General features: G+C 41.6%; 1 protein-coding gene across 1 annotated transcript in view; it reads left to right on the forward strand.

Annotated features, from left to right (window-relative positions):
- Positions 1-8,597, forward strand: part of glrbb (glycine receptor, beta b) — a 46,514-nt gene extending 37,917 nt beyond the window's left edge. Inside the window, exons 9-10 of the mRNA XM_033633691.2 lie at positions 1,009-1,301; positions 7,167-8,597. Of these exons, the coding sequence (XP_033489582.1) occupies positions 1,009-1,301; positions 7,167-7,463 (590 nt within the window). The 3' untranslated portion in view covers positions 7,464-8,597. The remainder of the gene's footprint in view (positions 1-1,008; positions 1,302-7,166) is intronic.
- Positions 8,598-17,424: the final 8,827 nt, after the last annotated feature.

Here is a 17,424-nt window from a genome sequence, read left to right on the forward strand (position 1 = left end):
GTGTGTGTGTGTGTGTGTGTGTGTGTGTGTGTGTGTGTGTGTGTGTGTGTGTGTGTGTGTGTGTGTGCCATGAACATGTGTGTATGAGCCCATGATGTTCATTTAACTGTGTGTTTTTTTTGCATTTTCTTGCCACATAGAGGGTGTGAGCAAATGTTAGAGTAAAATGGGTTTACCATTGCATCACAGAAATATGTTTGTCCCTATTTTCTGTCTTATATAAAGTCCAGGTTCATTTTGTACATGCAGCTGAGTGCATCATTGGGGAACAAAGCAAACAAGCCTATTTTAGTAGCACTACCTTTCATGTTATTCTCTCCTCATGGACGACAGGTGGGCTTCTAGGATGCTCTGTTTCAAAGTGTGTTCCAGTGAGGAAGGAGGAGTTTGATTAGAAAACCTGAACTTTGTACGAACCCTCCCTTGATGAGTGACCGTAATGAGGCCTGGAGGCGAAAACCCATCGGTCATTTCATTGTATTTATTATGTCTCTGAAGAATCCTAACAGGAAGGGAAAGGGGAGTGAGTGGATCTCTAACCTGTAATCCCGTTAGCTATCAGAGATAAAAACAATTTCAAATTACTGCTATTAGAAGCTGTCTGGGCTCTTGGAGATGTCCTAATAAAGGAGGTAAAGGAACGGTCATGAATTTCTAATTGCAGTCATGTTCTCAGATCCTCCATGTGGATGTGAGCCTTTTATTATAACTTTTGTGCATATTGGAGGATTCATTTGTTCAGCATTGTGCTTTGAAGAGGAAATGCATTGGGTTTTTTCAGCAGTAGGTGGATGGAATTCTTCTCCTCAGTGGGAACAAATATGCTGCTACACAAGAATGACTCTAATGTCTGTGGTGAATGTAGACAAATGTGTTCATAGCACCAAATATCCAAAACTAAATGCATCAGTGATAGTTGGTGGAAATGTTCCAGTTTAATTTTTTTCACATCCAACTTCCTCTCACTTTGCTCGCTGACAAGGTTAATTGCCTTCCGTCTTTGTTCAGGCATTCTCTCGGTGCTCTCTCTGTCCTCCGAGTGCACTTCCCTGGCTTCCGAGCTGCCCAAAGTGTCCTACGTCAAGGCCATCGACATCTGGCTCATCGCTTGCCTGCTGTTTGGTTTCGCCTCGCTGGTGGAGTATGCCGTGGTTCAAGTGATGCTCAACAGCCCGAAGCGCATCGAGGCCGAGAAGGCCAAGATAGCATCTAAGGAGAAAGCTGCGGGGAAGAGCCCCGCCGCCAAGAACAACACGGTCAATGGGACCGGAGGGACGCCGCTTCATGTCAGCACCTTACACGTCAGTGGATCTGGTTTGATAACTTGAGTGTGTGTGTGTGTGTTTGTGTGTCACACCCTTCATAGATTACAAGAGTAACTGTATCTCCTCACTCAGTCAGACTTGAATGCCTTAAACAGCATCTAAATGTACTGTTTCCAGTGATAGAGGTATATCCACTGAGACTGTAACTCCAGTTTAGATCTTATGTCTTGATCATCAAAAAATTATTTGGGGTTTCCTGTTGGCCTGTTGGTTAAAAAGCATGACATATAATTGCAACATTCCTGGGTTGATTCTAAATTTGGGCTTTGCACAACTAAATGAAAATGATGGACTACAATATTGAAGTTTAAAGTGCGTGCTCCACTCATAGAAAACTCTGCTGCATATCAAATCAAGTGCTTCTCGACCCTTTGAAATTTGAGCAAATTGGCTTGATTTCATTAAAAAAAAAAAAAAAAACACGGGAAGAAGGCAGTGAGCAATGCAGCAAGAAATGACCCAGAGTTCAAAGGTTTAAATACTTGCAAAAGGCGCCTAAAAGCAGAACAAGGAAAGTGATGTCGCTCCAGGTTTGAAAGGGTTGGATGATACTAACATTTCGCTGTGCACACCCTGCAGTGGCAGCTTGTGAAAAACATTCCTAAATGTTGCTGCTGTGGTCCGGAGTAAAAGAGTAATATACAACACAGGGCAGACGGGCAAAGCAAAAATCCAATGTCTGGAGCAGAAGCCAAAAAAGCTAGTCCCTCAAGGTGACTGCCTGTTGTTCCGATAGCCCAAAATTCTGAAGCCCTGTTGGTCTGAAAAATGTCCCATCAGACTGAAAGCCCATTTCTCTGAGCACCCGTTATCCCAAAAACAAACGGCCATAGCTCTGAAGTCCTGTTGCTCCACAGAAACACACTCCCTGCAGTTAGTTTGAATTTCTCAGCTGTGTTTGAGCCACCGATCCTGTTTTTTTCTTTTACCAACTTGTCCCTGCTTTCCCAGCGACTGTTGTGCCACCAAACGTGGGTGTTTTGGGCCAAAACATGATTTTTTCTCACCATAAGTGTTTTTTGTGCCTAAACATAACCACACGTTCACCACAAAGTTCCTAACAAATGTAACATATCTGTGTTTTACAGAAGTGTACATTGCAAATATTGCTCCAAAGTCCTGTTTCTCTGAAATAAACACTCCCTGCAGTTAGACAACCCACTCGCCAGAAAAAATGTTTGTATATGATTTAAATATTACTTTAATATCCATAAGTGAAAAACAACATCCCCGTGGGTATCGATGCTGCTGTTCATCACCATGTGTGTTTGTGTGCCTGTGTTTATGTACATGATTCGAAGTAAGTGCACCTGCAGCAGCACACAGTACCATGACAAAATGCACACTCCACATCAAACATCCCCTGGCAGCTTTCTAACAGCGAGGCATTGAGATCTAATCTAAATGCAAAACATGAAAATCCAATCATTAAAAATTGGCATTGTCTCTAACACACTTGTACACACAGCTCAGCCAGGACTAGAGTCTGCCACTCACATGCACATCAGGCATGCAGTATGTTGTGCGGGTCTTTCAATTGTACGCCTAATTGAAATTAATTTACCTCTGAGTCTATGTTAGTCCGCACCACATTTGGTTTGAGAGGATTACATTATTCTATTGAGGTTTAATGGGTTTTCTTGTCAAAACCAGATCAAAATAATGAAGCTCTAATGAGCTTAATGACTTCAGTGAGTAAGCATCCATAGTCTGATTAGATCCTGTCCACCCTGCGGGCCTTCAGGCAAGTTGATGAAAGGGATTTTTTGGATGACATTAAACTACATCCTTTTGCTGATAGTTCTTATAAAGCACTGTTTGTCCGCTGTGATAGCACATAGGGAGGTGTAGAGGAGTTACAAGACTCCAGATGAGACAGCGACCATATTAGGCAACATTGTAGAGCACAAAGTACGTCTAATTTTGGCTCCATATTCTTTTTTTTTTTCCTCTTAAAAATAACAGTCATTTTGATTTATCAGCATGAGTTTTGTCCAAGCTTCAGGATCAAACAGATCCTTTACTGGGTTTTCAATGTGCGGTCTGTTTTCAGTTGAGTCCAGCAATCCTAAACAGCCTCATTTAAATGTTCCTCACAGTTTAGATGAAACCTACACGGTGAGTAGATGTGACGTCTAAGAGACACCACTGCTACTGTCCACGCACACACACCACTTTTTTGTGTTGAACAGTAGTCAGAGAAAGTGGAGCATTCAGTTGTCTTCTGCCAGTGTTAGATTAATAGAGTTGGAGAGAGTGATTTATGCAGTGTGGTCCACAAGCAGGAAATCTATAAAGAGAGGACACGGATGTTAACCAAGGACAAACTGGACCACATGTAGTATTGTAATAGATGGGGAGTCTATATCTAGTTCTTGCAGTCAAATAAATTGCTATCTACCTTGTCAGAGACACGAACAGTGGATGTTGTTTACAAGGTAGAAGAATTTGGCCAACTCTCAAACTCCTCACCATTTGACAGCAAGATTGAAAAGCTGATTAATAGCATGGAAGTAGGTAGACATAAATAGACTGTCGGATGGCTGTGGTTCAAAAAGGACTCAGTCAGACGTCTGTGCCATCTGGTGTGGTGGTATGTGCAAGAATCTATCCATCACATATCACATATCTATCCATCTATACATCTCTCTGTCCAAAAGACTATATACATTACACAATAGATGGATACAAAGACATACCTGTGGGGGTTGTAGAGAGAGGGGACAACAGGCATTGGATATGGTGTGAATTCAAGAAATCAGTGCCAACATGTATGTTCTAATCGGAGCTGTAGGATGATGTCACTTTCGGACCGATCTCACTGAAATTCATTGAATGACCACAACCACATGATGTGTTAAAATTACGTGTGGTCACCCCAGAAAAATGCCAGTGAAAAGTCATTATGGATCCTTTGTCGTGGTGAACACACAAATTCCCTTGTTCAACAACGTCTTGCATTGGGCAGTAGTGTCAGACCTGTTAAAACGTAAGTGAACGGGCAACCTTCAAGTGCAAAGTTAGTCCACTAAACAAGCTTTTTTTTCCCACAAAGACCGCCTCATATCGTTAGGATAAATGTCAGAGAACATATAGAAAACGACATGTAAACATGTTGTCTTACCTTACCAGTGTGGTGCCTGTTTGTTTATCATCTAGCTCTGCTTTCCAAAGCGGCTGAGAACAAGCAGCGATCTCATAGCGTGCCTGAACAAGCAGCAACAGCTGGAAGGCAGAACCGGACGTTAGCCTGAAAAGTTCATTCATTTATTTTATGAAAGATTTATAGAATAATGGCTGACTTTTTGCCAGACTTTGACTTTGTGGAGGAGGAATTTGATTTTGCAGAGTTTGATGGCCGCCCTTATTTATTTGAGCCAGAATACACTGACGAAGAGCTTCGTGAAATTGAAGAACGGAGGAGGAGAGAGAGAGAGGTGCAACAGGTAACGTTAGAGGACGAGAGGGGAGGAATGGCTGCTGCAAGGCTGCGTAGCTCTGGAGATTGGTGGTGTACCTGTGAGGAATGCCTCTGTTGCAAGGAATGGGACCGGTTGCAGCCTTATTTTCAAGGTCTGGATGTGACCGAGGACGAGACACCTCCACCTGGAGTAGTATCCAGCTGGGCTTTATCTAGAGCTGGCGAGATATATTTTGGCCGTGCTTTGGAAAGCAGAGCTAGATGGTAAACAAACATGGCACCACACCGGTAAGGTAAGACAACACGTTTACATGTCGTTTTCTATATGTTCTCTGACATTTATCCTAACGATATGAGGCAGTCTTTGTGGAAAAAAAGCTTGTTTAGTGGACTATCTTTGCACTTGAAGGTTGCCCGTTCACTTATGTTTTAACAGATCTGACGCTACGGCTGTATCTAGGCTAACGGCTAACATGCTAACTATTATTTCTATGTCACTAGTCACTTGAAACAAATTTAGGACGATAGGGAACGGGCTGAAATAAACCAAAATTTCCCATATTAATAAATACCCAGGTGCCTCTGTTTGGGAGAGTGTGTAGCAAAGAAAAGAGAAATGGCCCTTCAGAGCAATGGCTATTTGTTTTGGGGGTAAAGAGTTGTCATACAAATGGGCTTTCAGTCCAACAGGACATTTTTCAGACTACTGAGGCTTTGGCATTATGAGGCTGTCGGAACAATGGTATGGCAGCCTTTCACTCAGCAGACAGGTATTTGTGTCCCGAGTGAAACCAAAAGTCTCATATTACTTATTTAACCTAAACCAATTAGTTTTGGTGCTTAAACCAAACTGCAACTGTTTCACAGTGTTAACCACATGCTTAAAACTCCAACTGTTAAGAGGTCATGGTCATTTCGCATGTATCTGAGAGATTGCTTTAAAGATTTATTTGTCATGTAATGTTGGTAGACTAAAAGAAGTAATAGGAATGCAAGGATTGCAGTGTGCTCAGTCATAATGCCCTGATGAAGACTGTGTGGTTAAAATGTTCAAGGCCACGATCACACAGAAAGCGATTTGCAGGTTGTAAAACGCAAGGGGCACCACACTGCCTTTTTTTAATTGGATGCCACTTGTAAAACAAACAAACAAAAAACTTCCTGCTCCCTTTTATTGTTGCCAGGCAACCACCTCATCTCGTCCTTACACTAACCTGCCTGTGTAACCAATCTACCGTTTTTTTCCCAAGTAATTAGTAGCTAGTTCCTAAAATGTTGAGGCGGAGGGTACTTGTTGTAGCTCTGGTTGAGGGTGAGAGGCCATCAGTAAATAGTTTGTTGGGCACAGGGAAACAGAGATCTGTGTGGGTACATGACACCCTAAAAAAGAGGGTGGAACATGGGGAGTACCACCAGTTGGTCCAGGAGCTTCTCCTCGATGATGGCCGTTTCTAGGCATATTTTAGGATGACTCGGGGGCAGTTTGACAACCTGCTGTCTATCATCTGGCCGTATAGCTCAGGGTATCCAGCAACTGCTACCACCAGTTTCTCCTCCATTGTTTACCAACTATAAACTTGTTGTCGTGACCACCACAGAAGGCCCGCCTCTCAAATCATCAGACTGGACAATGGGAAAAAAGATGACGAAAAAGAGACAATGTTGGGCGTTTTTTCATCTTGAGAAGTTCAGAGTGCTCCGGCAAACACGTCAGACGCCTAGAGTGCAGAAACAGGAGGCGTGTCGTAACGCAAAAAACGTGAGCAAAAAGCTTGATTCTCATTAAAAACAATTACATAAAGGCACCTCCAGCTGCTTAAATTCTTATTGTGTGATCAGGGCCTAATTAAGTCTTTATGGTGTTACGACAGCATTAAAAGCAGAAGTCAGATAAAGTTCAGGTGACATTTAGGCATCACGTTTTGGAGCAACGGTTGGTAACAGTAAATCAGCGAAGGCAACAGCAACAAACAGAGCAGGCAGGTGAAGAGGGGGCTGATGTATATACTGGGTGAATAATGAGGACATGTGGGGTGTGACTGCAGATGTGAATGTGGGTGTGATGATCAGCACTTCTGGATTTGGTTTCATTTGATTATTACTGTAGTCCTACACAGTACTAGATGCCAGCGTACAAACAAAGGAGTTTTAACTGGAGCAACAGTTAAGAAATAAAGTTAAGAATCACTGTATTCTATTCTGCAAGATTGGATTGTCTTTGTACCAGTGGTCAGAGTGCATGTCTCTGTCCACAGTAATCTCAGTCTACTGCTCAGTTGGTCAGTTTTAACCTACTTTGGTCTGGTTACACTGCCTCAGGGGCTGCCTGCCGACTATGTATAGTTGATAGGTTTCAGATGAAATGCTTCAGAGCTCAATAATCAATCCTGTTTCCTCTCATGTTGTTCTCTTGTACCCAGGTGGCGGAGACGCGCTGCAAGAAGGTGTGCACCTCTAAGTCAGACCTGCGGACCAACGATTTCAGCATCGTGGGCTCGCTCCCTCGAGACTTTGAGCTGTCAAACTTTGACTGCTACGGGAAGCCCATCGATATCGGCAGCGCTCACGGCAAATCACAGGCCAAAAACAACAAGAAACCTCCTCCCCCGAAACCAGTCATCCCCTCTGCTGCCAAAAGAGTCGACCTGTACGCCCGAGCCCTCTTCCCTTTCTCCTTCCTCTTCTTCAATGTGGTTTACTGGTCCGTATACTTGTGATTATTTCGAAATGGTGTCGTATTGTCAACCTCCCCCACTTCACCCCAATGAGTTCTTAATCGACTACATTCAAAAAGTTCAATTCCAAAGTCAGTGAGTGCGTTTACATGCACACTAGTATCCTGGTTTTGAGTCTTAACCTGTTTTCAGATGCAGGATATGACGTTTAAGCCGAACATGAAAAACCTGGTTATTCATATCCCTGTATACATGATCATAACAGTATCCAGGGTCCTGTGTCCTGATTTCTCATCATCTCACCCACTATTTTTCTGTACTAACAAAGATTCAGAATCAAGATCAGGTGTTTACGTGCCAAAGTATCCTGGTTTCTATCGCAGTTCTCCAGCTAGCAGATCCAGGTTTCTGAAACCAGGTACAATGTTTACAACCCGAACATAACTAGGATGCTTATGAATGCATGTAAGCGCACTCATGGAGAAATGTGATTCTTATCCTGACAAAATAATTGCTGAGAAAATAAAAACTTCTATGTATTATTACATTTATATTTAAATACCAAACTAGACTTATCATCATTTGTGTATTAAACAATGATTATAACTTAAACTTTCTTTACCTAAAATTGATATATAGCATCTTGTACTGAAAAACCTAATTTATTGATAATGGTACTGGAGAGGGTAATACAGGATTGATAACTGCTGTGAAATCCACAAAGATTAATTGCTTAACAACCGAGCAGAAGGTGCACAGATATATTAAAGAGCATTTGTAAATAGATATTTAATTTTTCGCTCTGCCCGCAAGTTTAATGAGTTAATAGTTAATAAGGCATTTTATTTCAGCTTCAAGGCAAAGTGTAACATTGTAATTACATTGCATGTTAAAAAAATTGCATGTATATGAAGATAAAATCTAAATATAGAGATATATACAAAGTATTTATCATTGAATTTAATTATTCTTATGATTTGCTCTTGAGAAGATAAGTGGATATGTGAAACACTCCTGTTCCTGTCAGATGGTAACATGACACTGCCACTTTTCCAACTAATGTAATGTTTGACATCACCCACCTGTAGCGTGTGTAAATGGGTCACACGTGAGCCGTGACCATGTATTTGTGAAATTTACAAGCAAAGATTAAATAAAAGATCAAATCACTTTTCACCACTTGAGTGTGATTAAAGACGAACACACAGATTTGAATTCTGAAACAATGTTTGTTATGTTTTTTGGTGACTGTAATTAGTGAAAAAGCAGTTTGTGTAAGGGTGCTCTCTCATCTGCCATTTGGTTCGGTTCAATCAAACTCAAATTCATTTGCTTCCTAAGCGCAGTTTATTTGGGCAGGTGTGAACACAGCAATCACACTCCAGTGTGCACCAAAACAACCAGACCAAGACCTTCTTGGTCTCAGTCCGGTTACAAACGAACTCTAGTGCGGTTTGTTTGTGGTGAGAACGTGTTCCAACCTGGATCTGAACCAACTGCAGTCACATGACACATTGTTTGGGTTAAACATGAGCATGTTACAGTCCTGGAGGATTATTAATGTGCACCTCCTCCTGTACTGCCTTAATATGCACATTCAGCACATCCAATGCATCAAAACATTGTTTTCTAGTTGGAGCCGCGCCTCATTTTCAAACTGTATGGTTTGACTAAAATGAACAATGACAGCAATATAGTCCACGATGAGCAACGCTAAAATCAACCTGCGTAGTCGTCCCTCCATTGTGACATTAGAAAGTGTCACATTTATCTTGCAAGTGTCCCTGATTCAGACCAAAGGAGACAACTTCAGTTTGAAGGCACCCTAAGATTTAGTAGGATTTAGTGGCATCTAGCAGACAGGATTGCAGATAGCAACCAGCTGAAACTTCTCCCCGTTATAATTCCTTCAGTGTTCAACATTTAGGAGGTTTTTACCAGGAGCTGAAATATCCGCAGAGGTCTCGAAAACAGCTTAAAACAGTGAATAAAGCAGTGTAATGTTACAAATTAATGTTTCTCCGACACTGTTTGGAGCGTTGTAGACAGGCTGCTAGCCCAGCACCTGCTAATGTGTGCTCACCTTACTTCTCTGACTTAAGATCCAGATGTTCAGGAGGTCCAGTGTCTGTTCTGGGCTACTGTAAAAACATGGTAGTGCATCATGGTGATCTCCTTGGATGAAGACCTGCTTTCTATGTAGATATAAACGGCTCATTCTAAGGTACTGAAAACAGAACATCTGTTATCCTACACACTGAACCTTTTCAGACTCAACCCTGCACTTCTGTCACATGAATCTGTATTTCTAATCCTAGAGGGACTTGAAAAAGTCCACATGTCCCCTTCACTCTGCCGACATGCATCCTGCACATCACACAACAACACAGCTGTTCTCCCACCAAGGCTTGACCTCTCCTAATCAACCATCACCAGCCAAAACAGCCATCTATTATTCATGTAAACCTGCTTGGAAAATGACCCCGACTATCATTGCGAGACTTCTCATATGAAATCTGTCTCCGGCTTAATGAAGCAAGATAGATGCTGACCTTATGTCATGACAACAGGGTCGTATTAATGAAGTCTGAGGCAAATTAGACCAGCGATGCTCATGTAAAGGAACAAAATTGTCATAGCTGGGATTTTTTTTTTTTTTTTCTTTTTTCGGTAGCACAAAATCAGAAAACAAGATTTTCTCTCTCTCTCTCGCTCTCTCTGGCTGCCATGGTTACAGACATGGGAAAGGATTTTTGTCTGTCACTACAAAAAACCTGCCTGAGACACAGAACGGGAGTCAGACTGCAGCGAGACTCAAGTGGAAAAAAAAGCCTCTAAAATCACAGATGAGACATGAATCATCCAGACACGCACATGTTTTCACAGATTAATGAAAAACGCATCTGTTTGTGTTAAATTTTGACTCATCTATAGACTCATTGTGGCTCTGACTGAATCTCAAATGAGAGAGATTCTGCATTGCAGTGCCCTCCAATGGCCACATCTATATTTGTTTGAATGTAATAAGGAGATAAAATGCTCTCCTGGGAGGATAAAACAGACGTAGTGCCAGGTTGTGGATAAAGTATGATAATGGCACTCCCTGAAAAAGGAGGCTGATTTTCACATCATGTAAAATACAGCTGTCTACACTGGAAGGTTTTCAGTTTGGCACATAAATCATGATTATATGATATTTTCAGTGGTGAAACTACTTTAAATTATTAAAGTCAAAAAGCTTTAGAAGAGCTGAAGCGATGTTTAGCATCTTAGCAGCTGCTTTTTCTTAAAATCTGGTTATTAGCCAAGGCTGTTAAAAACATTACAACATGCAGCAGCTAACAGACCAACAGTGCTGCAAGGAAACTCAGTGGTGTAACAATTGAATCCACGACACCAGTACAGTAGATATATCAACTACAGTCTTTATCACTGGTGTGACTGGTGTGACTCATGTGTCTCTTTGTGTGTTTATATGTGTGTGTTTGTGCACGCTCCACCCCCGCACCCCAGCATCCTGCTAGCAGCACAGTGCAGTAACCTATATCACACAGGGTGCTCTCTAATCCAACATGACCTCTCCCCAGCCTGCCACCCAGGCCGCCAAGAAAACCACCATGACAGTCAGGCGATGATTAGTGGAGGAACAGTGGGGGAGGAGAGGCCACGAGGCTTATTGGAAGCTCATTTACTGTGAATAAAAGCTTTCACACGTCAGTGTTGTGCTTTTGCAACTTTATCCTAGCCCCCCAAAATTCATTGATACAGAATTTCTGTCCAAAAGAAATAGAATTCTTACCTCCGTCTAAAGTGATGTCTTCAGGGTTGTAAAATCATATTTTATCATAGAATCCAGGGCTTATTTTAATAGTCTAGTCGTTAACGTGATTAACCCCCGTGTATACACTGACGCTGCACTGATGGTGTCAGCTTGTTGCAGCGATACCTCAGCATCGCCGCCATATTGGAGAGAGCAAGACTTACCTGTAGCAAATGCAAGTAACTGGGGGAGCTATGTTTTTCCTCTGGATAAAAAGCACTATAATGTTTATATTTCTCAACCAATTTCAGTGAGTCATTTTTTTTATATTCAAAGGTTTATGATCTATGTATAGTTGGAAAAAAAGTTTTGTCTTTTGACATTTGAGCTATAATCGCTGCTCAACGCTCAAAACACACGTTACGTGAACTGAATTACTGATATGGAAAATTATGAGTCGTCTAAAGGAATTGTAAATAAAACTCGTGTTTATCAAGCATTAATTTGGCATATTTTGTTTGGCTAATACTTGTGAAGACGTTCTCATGTAATATAGTTAAATCTAGTAGTTCCCTACTGGTCCAGCCTCGGGGTCCAGGGGTCTCATTTATAAAACAATGCGTAGGAACCATACTAAAAAAGTATGTATGGACAAAAGCCAAAAATGGCGTGCGCCAAAAATATTCGACAATCTCTACAATCAGGCTTCCACCTCACTGTCTGCATTGCCAATTTCCCGTCTCTAAAATGTCCATAAGCATCAAGTGTCAAAATTTCTTTGTTTATAGATCACAACTTTTTGTGTGGGAAGTGGTGTACGCCTCTTTCAGGCCACGTTTTGTGCGCAGTGTTTATTAATGAGACCCCAGATTTCTCCCTCGTCATTAGTTTAAGGTCATCACAGTTTAATTTGTTCAGCGTCATACTTGCATTTGCCCATGTCGTTGAGCTAGTTTGCTGTCGCTGTCAAGCAGCTGTCCGTTATTTACTCACTCTACAGCAGGGGGCGCCACTTCAAGATAAAGCTCTGTGCTTCCGCTGCCACAACTCCACAAGGTTTTTCCTCTTCCTGTTTGCTTTTAGCGCGTTTTGTAGACGTAGATCATACAGCAGTCACACTGTGAGTCGGTCATCCCAAATTTCTGACACTGTCAGAATTTTATCCCAGGCTGTCTTTGATTGCAAGACCGCGGCCATCTTTGAACCTCTCTCACTGTGTGACATAGGACCGCCGTTTTAGAGCCACGACCAAAGATATCGGCACATTTCTTTTACGTTTTCTTTTATATCTTTCGTCCAGGACAGCCCAAAGTCATACAGTATATACCAGGCTTGAGTAATGTGATCGTGGTGTAGTTCATTTATAGCCTAATGTTAGCTTTTTACTTTTAGGATTTTTTTCATACCTAAATGCAATTGCCAAAGTGGTGTTAATTTTTTATTATAAGATTATAGATTATAGAGTATTTTGCTGAAGTAAGTGTGTAACTATCACAAACTTTTGTTTGCCACAGAGCTTCTTTTCTGCAATAATTAAAAATCCAATGAAAATATTCTCTAGTTTGTTTGTTTTTTGCCAAGGGAACAAGGGCAACACTAACTGGGTCCATGTCATTGGTTCAACAGCCCATTGGTTCGACATCCCATTAGTCCGACTGTCCGCGGTGCTGAACGGCTCGCGGCGGGCATATGGTGCACCGCAACCGGCTTATGTGTTTGTCACTTTCTTTTTCATTTTAACCCACACCATGATCTTTTCCTGACCCTAACCAAGTGGTTTTTGTGCCTAAACCTAACCAGACCTTAACCACAGGGCATCATGATGATTTCGGAACGGACTTCGAAAACAATGAGTTTAATATGGTCGGAACAATGGGCTGTCGAACCAATGGGCAGTTCCCCACTAACTTCCATATCGGCCGACAGAAAACGTGATCTTAGAGTCCTCTATTCAGTTCATGAAAGCCCAACACACACACTCCGCTATTGAGTGTCCAGCTGTGATTATAGCCTAAATATCGAGATTCTAATTAATTTGAGGCACATTTTGTCCCCCTACATAGATCATAAACCCATGACTATAGAAATGACTCATTGAAATCTGTTAAAAAATATAAATGCTATAGTGTTTTTTATCCAGAAAAACTACAAGTCCCCTGTTTACTTGTTAGACAAGTCTTGCCTTCTCCAATATGGGATGACGATGACGTAGGATCCAGCAGCCAGCGGCATCTACAGAACGTTTCTGTATCTATGGATGAACCTACCACCATTACCTACAATAAGTGACGTCCTCACTCTGTGTATGAGTGTCTCTGTTAGTTGTTTTTGTTTACTCTCTGTCATGTGTGTACAGTGTCATGGGGGAGTTTTCACGGTTCCATAAGAAACCTGAGAGATAATAGGCTATTTTTCTGAATGCCACAGTGGATTTCAGGTGAGCCACAATTTCCCCGTTCCCCTGCGAGGCACGGTGGCTATTTGGTGGCAGACTTTTGGCAGAGCTTGAAATGTGGAAGTCTACAAAGTGTGGAGGATACTATTTCCTGTCAGAGGTCAAGGTGATGAGGAGCTCGCTTCCAGCCAGACTCAACCAATCTGTCAAACAGCCGTGACTGTGGGTCCCATCATTACAGTTAGTTCTGCCCAAACCAGAGAAAAGATAGAGTGAAGGGAGATGGGGTGGCGGTGGAGGTGAAATAACACCAAGTCTGAGAGGACTGATAGTGGAGGGAATGACCGAGGGACCTCTCTTTAATTGTAATTACATTTTAGAGAATTGGAAACTACTTATTATTTTTTATGCATCTTTTCATATTTTGAAGTAGATATTTTGACCGTGCGGTAATAAAACAACAATCGCTCAGCTGGAAACACAAAAACCATCAAGCAGCAAGGCATTCAGGAGGATGCATCATTAGTAGAGGGACACAAAATAGATGCAGGAGATGAAATACACAATGCAGGCAGATGGAAACTATTACGCTTGATGATGAGCGAATATCAGCACAACACTTCTCATTTGCCCAGTCGCATGCTTTCAAACCTAAGAGCCCAGTTTGAGCTCAAACATTCTGCTGGCTGATTTTTCAGTGATAAACAATGATTTTGTGAGTAAATATGACTCATAACTAAACCCCATCTTTCAGTGCAAGGCTCAGTTTTAAAATGACATGTTCATTTTTGTCACCGGAATAAAAATGTTTCCTCTCAACAACATCCTGTATCCGATAATACTTTGATATTACTTTTATAAGGATTGAATGGGTTTTGTATTATGAGTTTTGAGGCTCTCATCTAATCCAAGGCTGAAACAGTGTTCTGGAGGTCAGGTGATAAAAGGAGCTGGGTGCAACATTGGTACGGACTGAATGCTATTGACGTAAGCTGATGCAGTCAAAGTGTCCAGTCTCAGCACTCTCTCTGACCTTGGGAGCGATCCCCGCAGGTTTAACTCCCCCCGAACTCTTCTAATGGCAGTAAATGCTTGGCTTAGCAACTTCTGTGTGTCCAAAAGGCCTTGTTATGTATTCACATCAGCTCTTTACTTTACTCTGAGTCACTGTCACATCAGCAGCAGCTGTAAATCAAAAGGTGCTGCTGGTGTCAAATTCCTGATCCATTGACACAATGAAGAGAGTCACGAAAACAGTGTTCGTGCTGCATTTGTTTCTCCAAAATTTGAGTCGTAACTTTAAGTTGCAATTCCTAGAATTAGCTACAAATGTTTGAACATCATTAAATACTTTTTTTTACACACATGAATTGACATAGTATGTAATAGAGCCATAACATGCTCCTCTATATACACTTATTTTTCAGTTTAGAGGTATCATTCTTTTTATCCTACCCTACACAAAGTACATCAAAAATAATTTTTCCATACAGCCTGGAGGGCAGCACAGTGGCTCATTGGCTAACACTGTCACCCCATAATTTTAAGCCCAGGTTTTCTCCTTGGACTTGCAGTTAAGGTGGATGGGCAACTCTCATATTTATGGACGTGAGTGTCCGTATATCTGTGTTAGCACAGTGTATAAGTACAGACGTGTCTGAAATGCAGTACGACCCTGCTTCCTGCTCAGTGTGTGCTAGGACAGCCTCCAGCCTTGTGGAACGTGCTGACAATAAAGAAGAGAGTAAAGAGAATTGATGATACAGATATATATTCTTTATAATTTCTGACCAATAAGACAGTTGTCTCGACCCAGCTCAGTCGCCAGAAGAAAATGCTGGTATTGCATGTTTCTAAAAACCACAAACATGTTACTTTAACACACTTCATACCTATCATATCAGCATTTGTAAAATAACATAGTGTGTGAGCTGACTTTGTCATCAGAGGGTGAAGGTGGTAGTAGTGACATGACTCAGGTAAGATGCCTGCCAAGCTGCAGACCACTGTTCAAGACCAACAATCAACAAAACAATTTTTTTTTTTTAGCAACCCATCACTGTGTTTCCTGTCGGGATAGTGCCACAAAACGCGGTTGCTTATTTTACTTTGGAACTGCTTTCATTCCTGTTTGGATAATGCCATAAAAAGTAGTTGTTTTTTACAGAGATATCATTGTGTTTCCTGCCACGATAGTGCCACGACAAGGGATTGATTTCCACCAAGATATTGTTGTGTTTACAGCGAGGATAGCGCAGTGAAACATGGTTGATTTTTATCAAGTCATTGCTGCATTTCCTGTCAAAATAATGCCATGAAAAGCGGTTGTTTTTAATTGAGACATCACTGCATTTCCTGTCAGGAGACTGCCATAAAAAACAGTTCTATTTAACCAAGACATTGCAGTATTTCCTGCGGGAATAATGTTGCAAGATGGGGTATTTTTTCCACAGAGACATCGCTTCATTTCTGCCAGGATAATGCCGCAAGAAGGAGTTGTTTTTCAGTGAGGCATTCCTGCGCTTCCTGCTGGAATTGTGCCACAAAAAGCACTTGCTTTCAACTGTGACATGACTGCCGTTCCTGCTGGGATAGTGCCGCAAGAAGGGGTTGTTTTTCACCGAGGTATTGCTCCTTTTCCTGCCAGGATAGTGCCTTGAAAAGTGGTTGATTTCTATTGAGTCATTGCTGCGTTTTCTGTCAGTATAGTGCTGCAAAAGTGGTTGTTTTTAACCTGGACTTTGCTGCCGTTTGTGCTTGGTTAGTACCATGGAAAGTGGTTGTTTTTAACCGAGACATTACCGCATTTCCTGCCAGGATAGTGCCACAAAAAGCTGTTGAGTTTAACCAAGACATTGCTGAATAATGTTGCAAGAAGGGGTATTTTTTCACAGAGACATCGCTTCATTTCCTGCCAGGATAATGCCGCGAGAAGGGGTTGTTTTTCACTGAGGCATTGCTACATTTCCTGCTGGTATAGTGCCACAAAGAGTGGTTGTTTTGACTTGGACATATCTGCCAATTCTGCCACTTCTGCCTGGATAGTACCATGAAAAACCACTGCTGCATTTCCTGTCCGAATTGTGCCCCCTAACCCTGGTATTTTAAGCTAAAACATGGTCTTTTCCTACCATAATCAAGTGGTTTTAGGCCTAAACATGACCACACATCAACCACAGTGTTGTAAAAACACAATTTGCTACATAGTAACGTACAAAGGTAATGTATACATGGAGTGTAGAAACATACAATGCCAATACTGTTTTTGCCAATTGGGTTGTTTGGCCAGCTATTTTGTTTTGAATCCAAATGGATTGAGTCCCATTTAATCATTTGATTTTCTTTTAATAAGAGCAAATCTCTTAAGACTCTCTACAACCTCATCTGTGAAGGTTAGTCTAAACCTAATTCCGAAATGTGGAATCAAAGAAGGAGAGATAAGTAATTTAGTAAACATGCTTCCTTTGAGGATCCTAATGGACTTCCAGAGAACACTTGCAGAAACATTTATCAATTGTTTCTGTGTAGTGCAGCTGAGGGGGCCAAGGGAATCATTAAAATCATTAAATCCTGTTACCAAAAGGTCATGTGTCAGATCTCCACGACAACAGCCAGTGTTTGTCCAACACAAACTAAGTGTCTCGTTGCACAGCCCTCCAGTGAGACACTAAAATGCAACCCATTGTCAGTCTCTCCAGATAAGAGCACCGACTATATGCCAGAAATGTAAATGCTTTCTAGGAGGCAGTTGCTCAGGATTTCTGGGACATACAAACCTGAGTGGTTAAACATTTCTCTAAAGGTCACTGACTTGGTTTGAGCAGCTATGAAGTGCTGAATTCTCCGGG

Source organism: Epinephelus lanceolatus, chromosome 7 (genome assembly GCF_041903045.1).
Source record: "Epinephelus lanceolatus isolate andai-2023 chromosome 7, ASM4190304v1, whole genome shotgun sequence".
Classification (NCBI taxonomy): Eukaryota; Metazoa; Chordata; class Actinopteri; order Perciformes; family Serranidae; genus Epinephelus; species Epinephelus lanceolatus.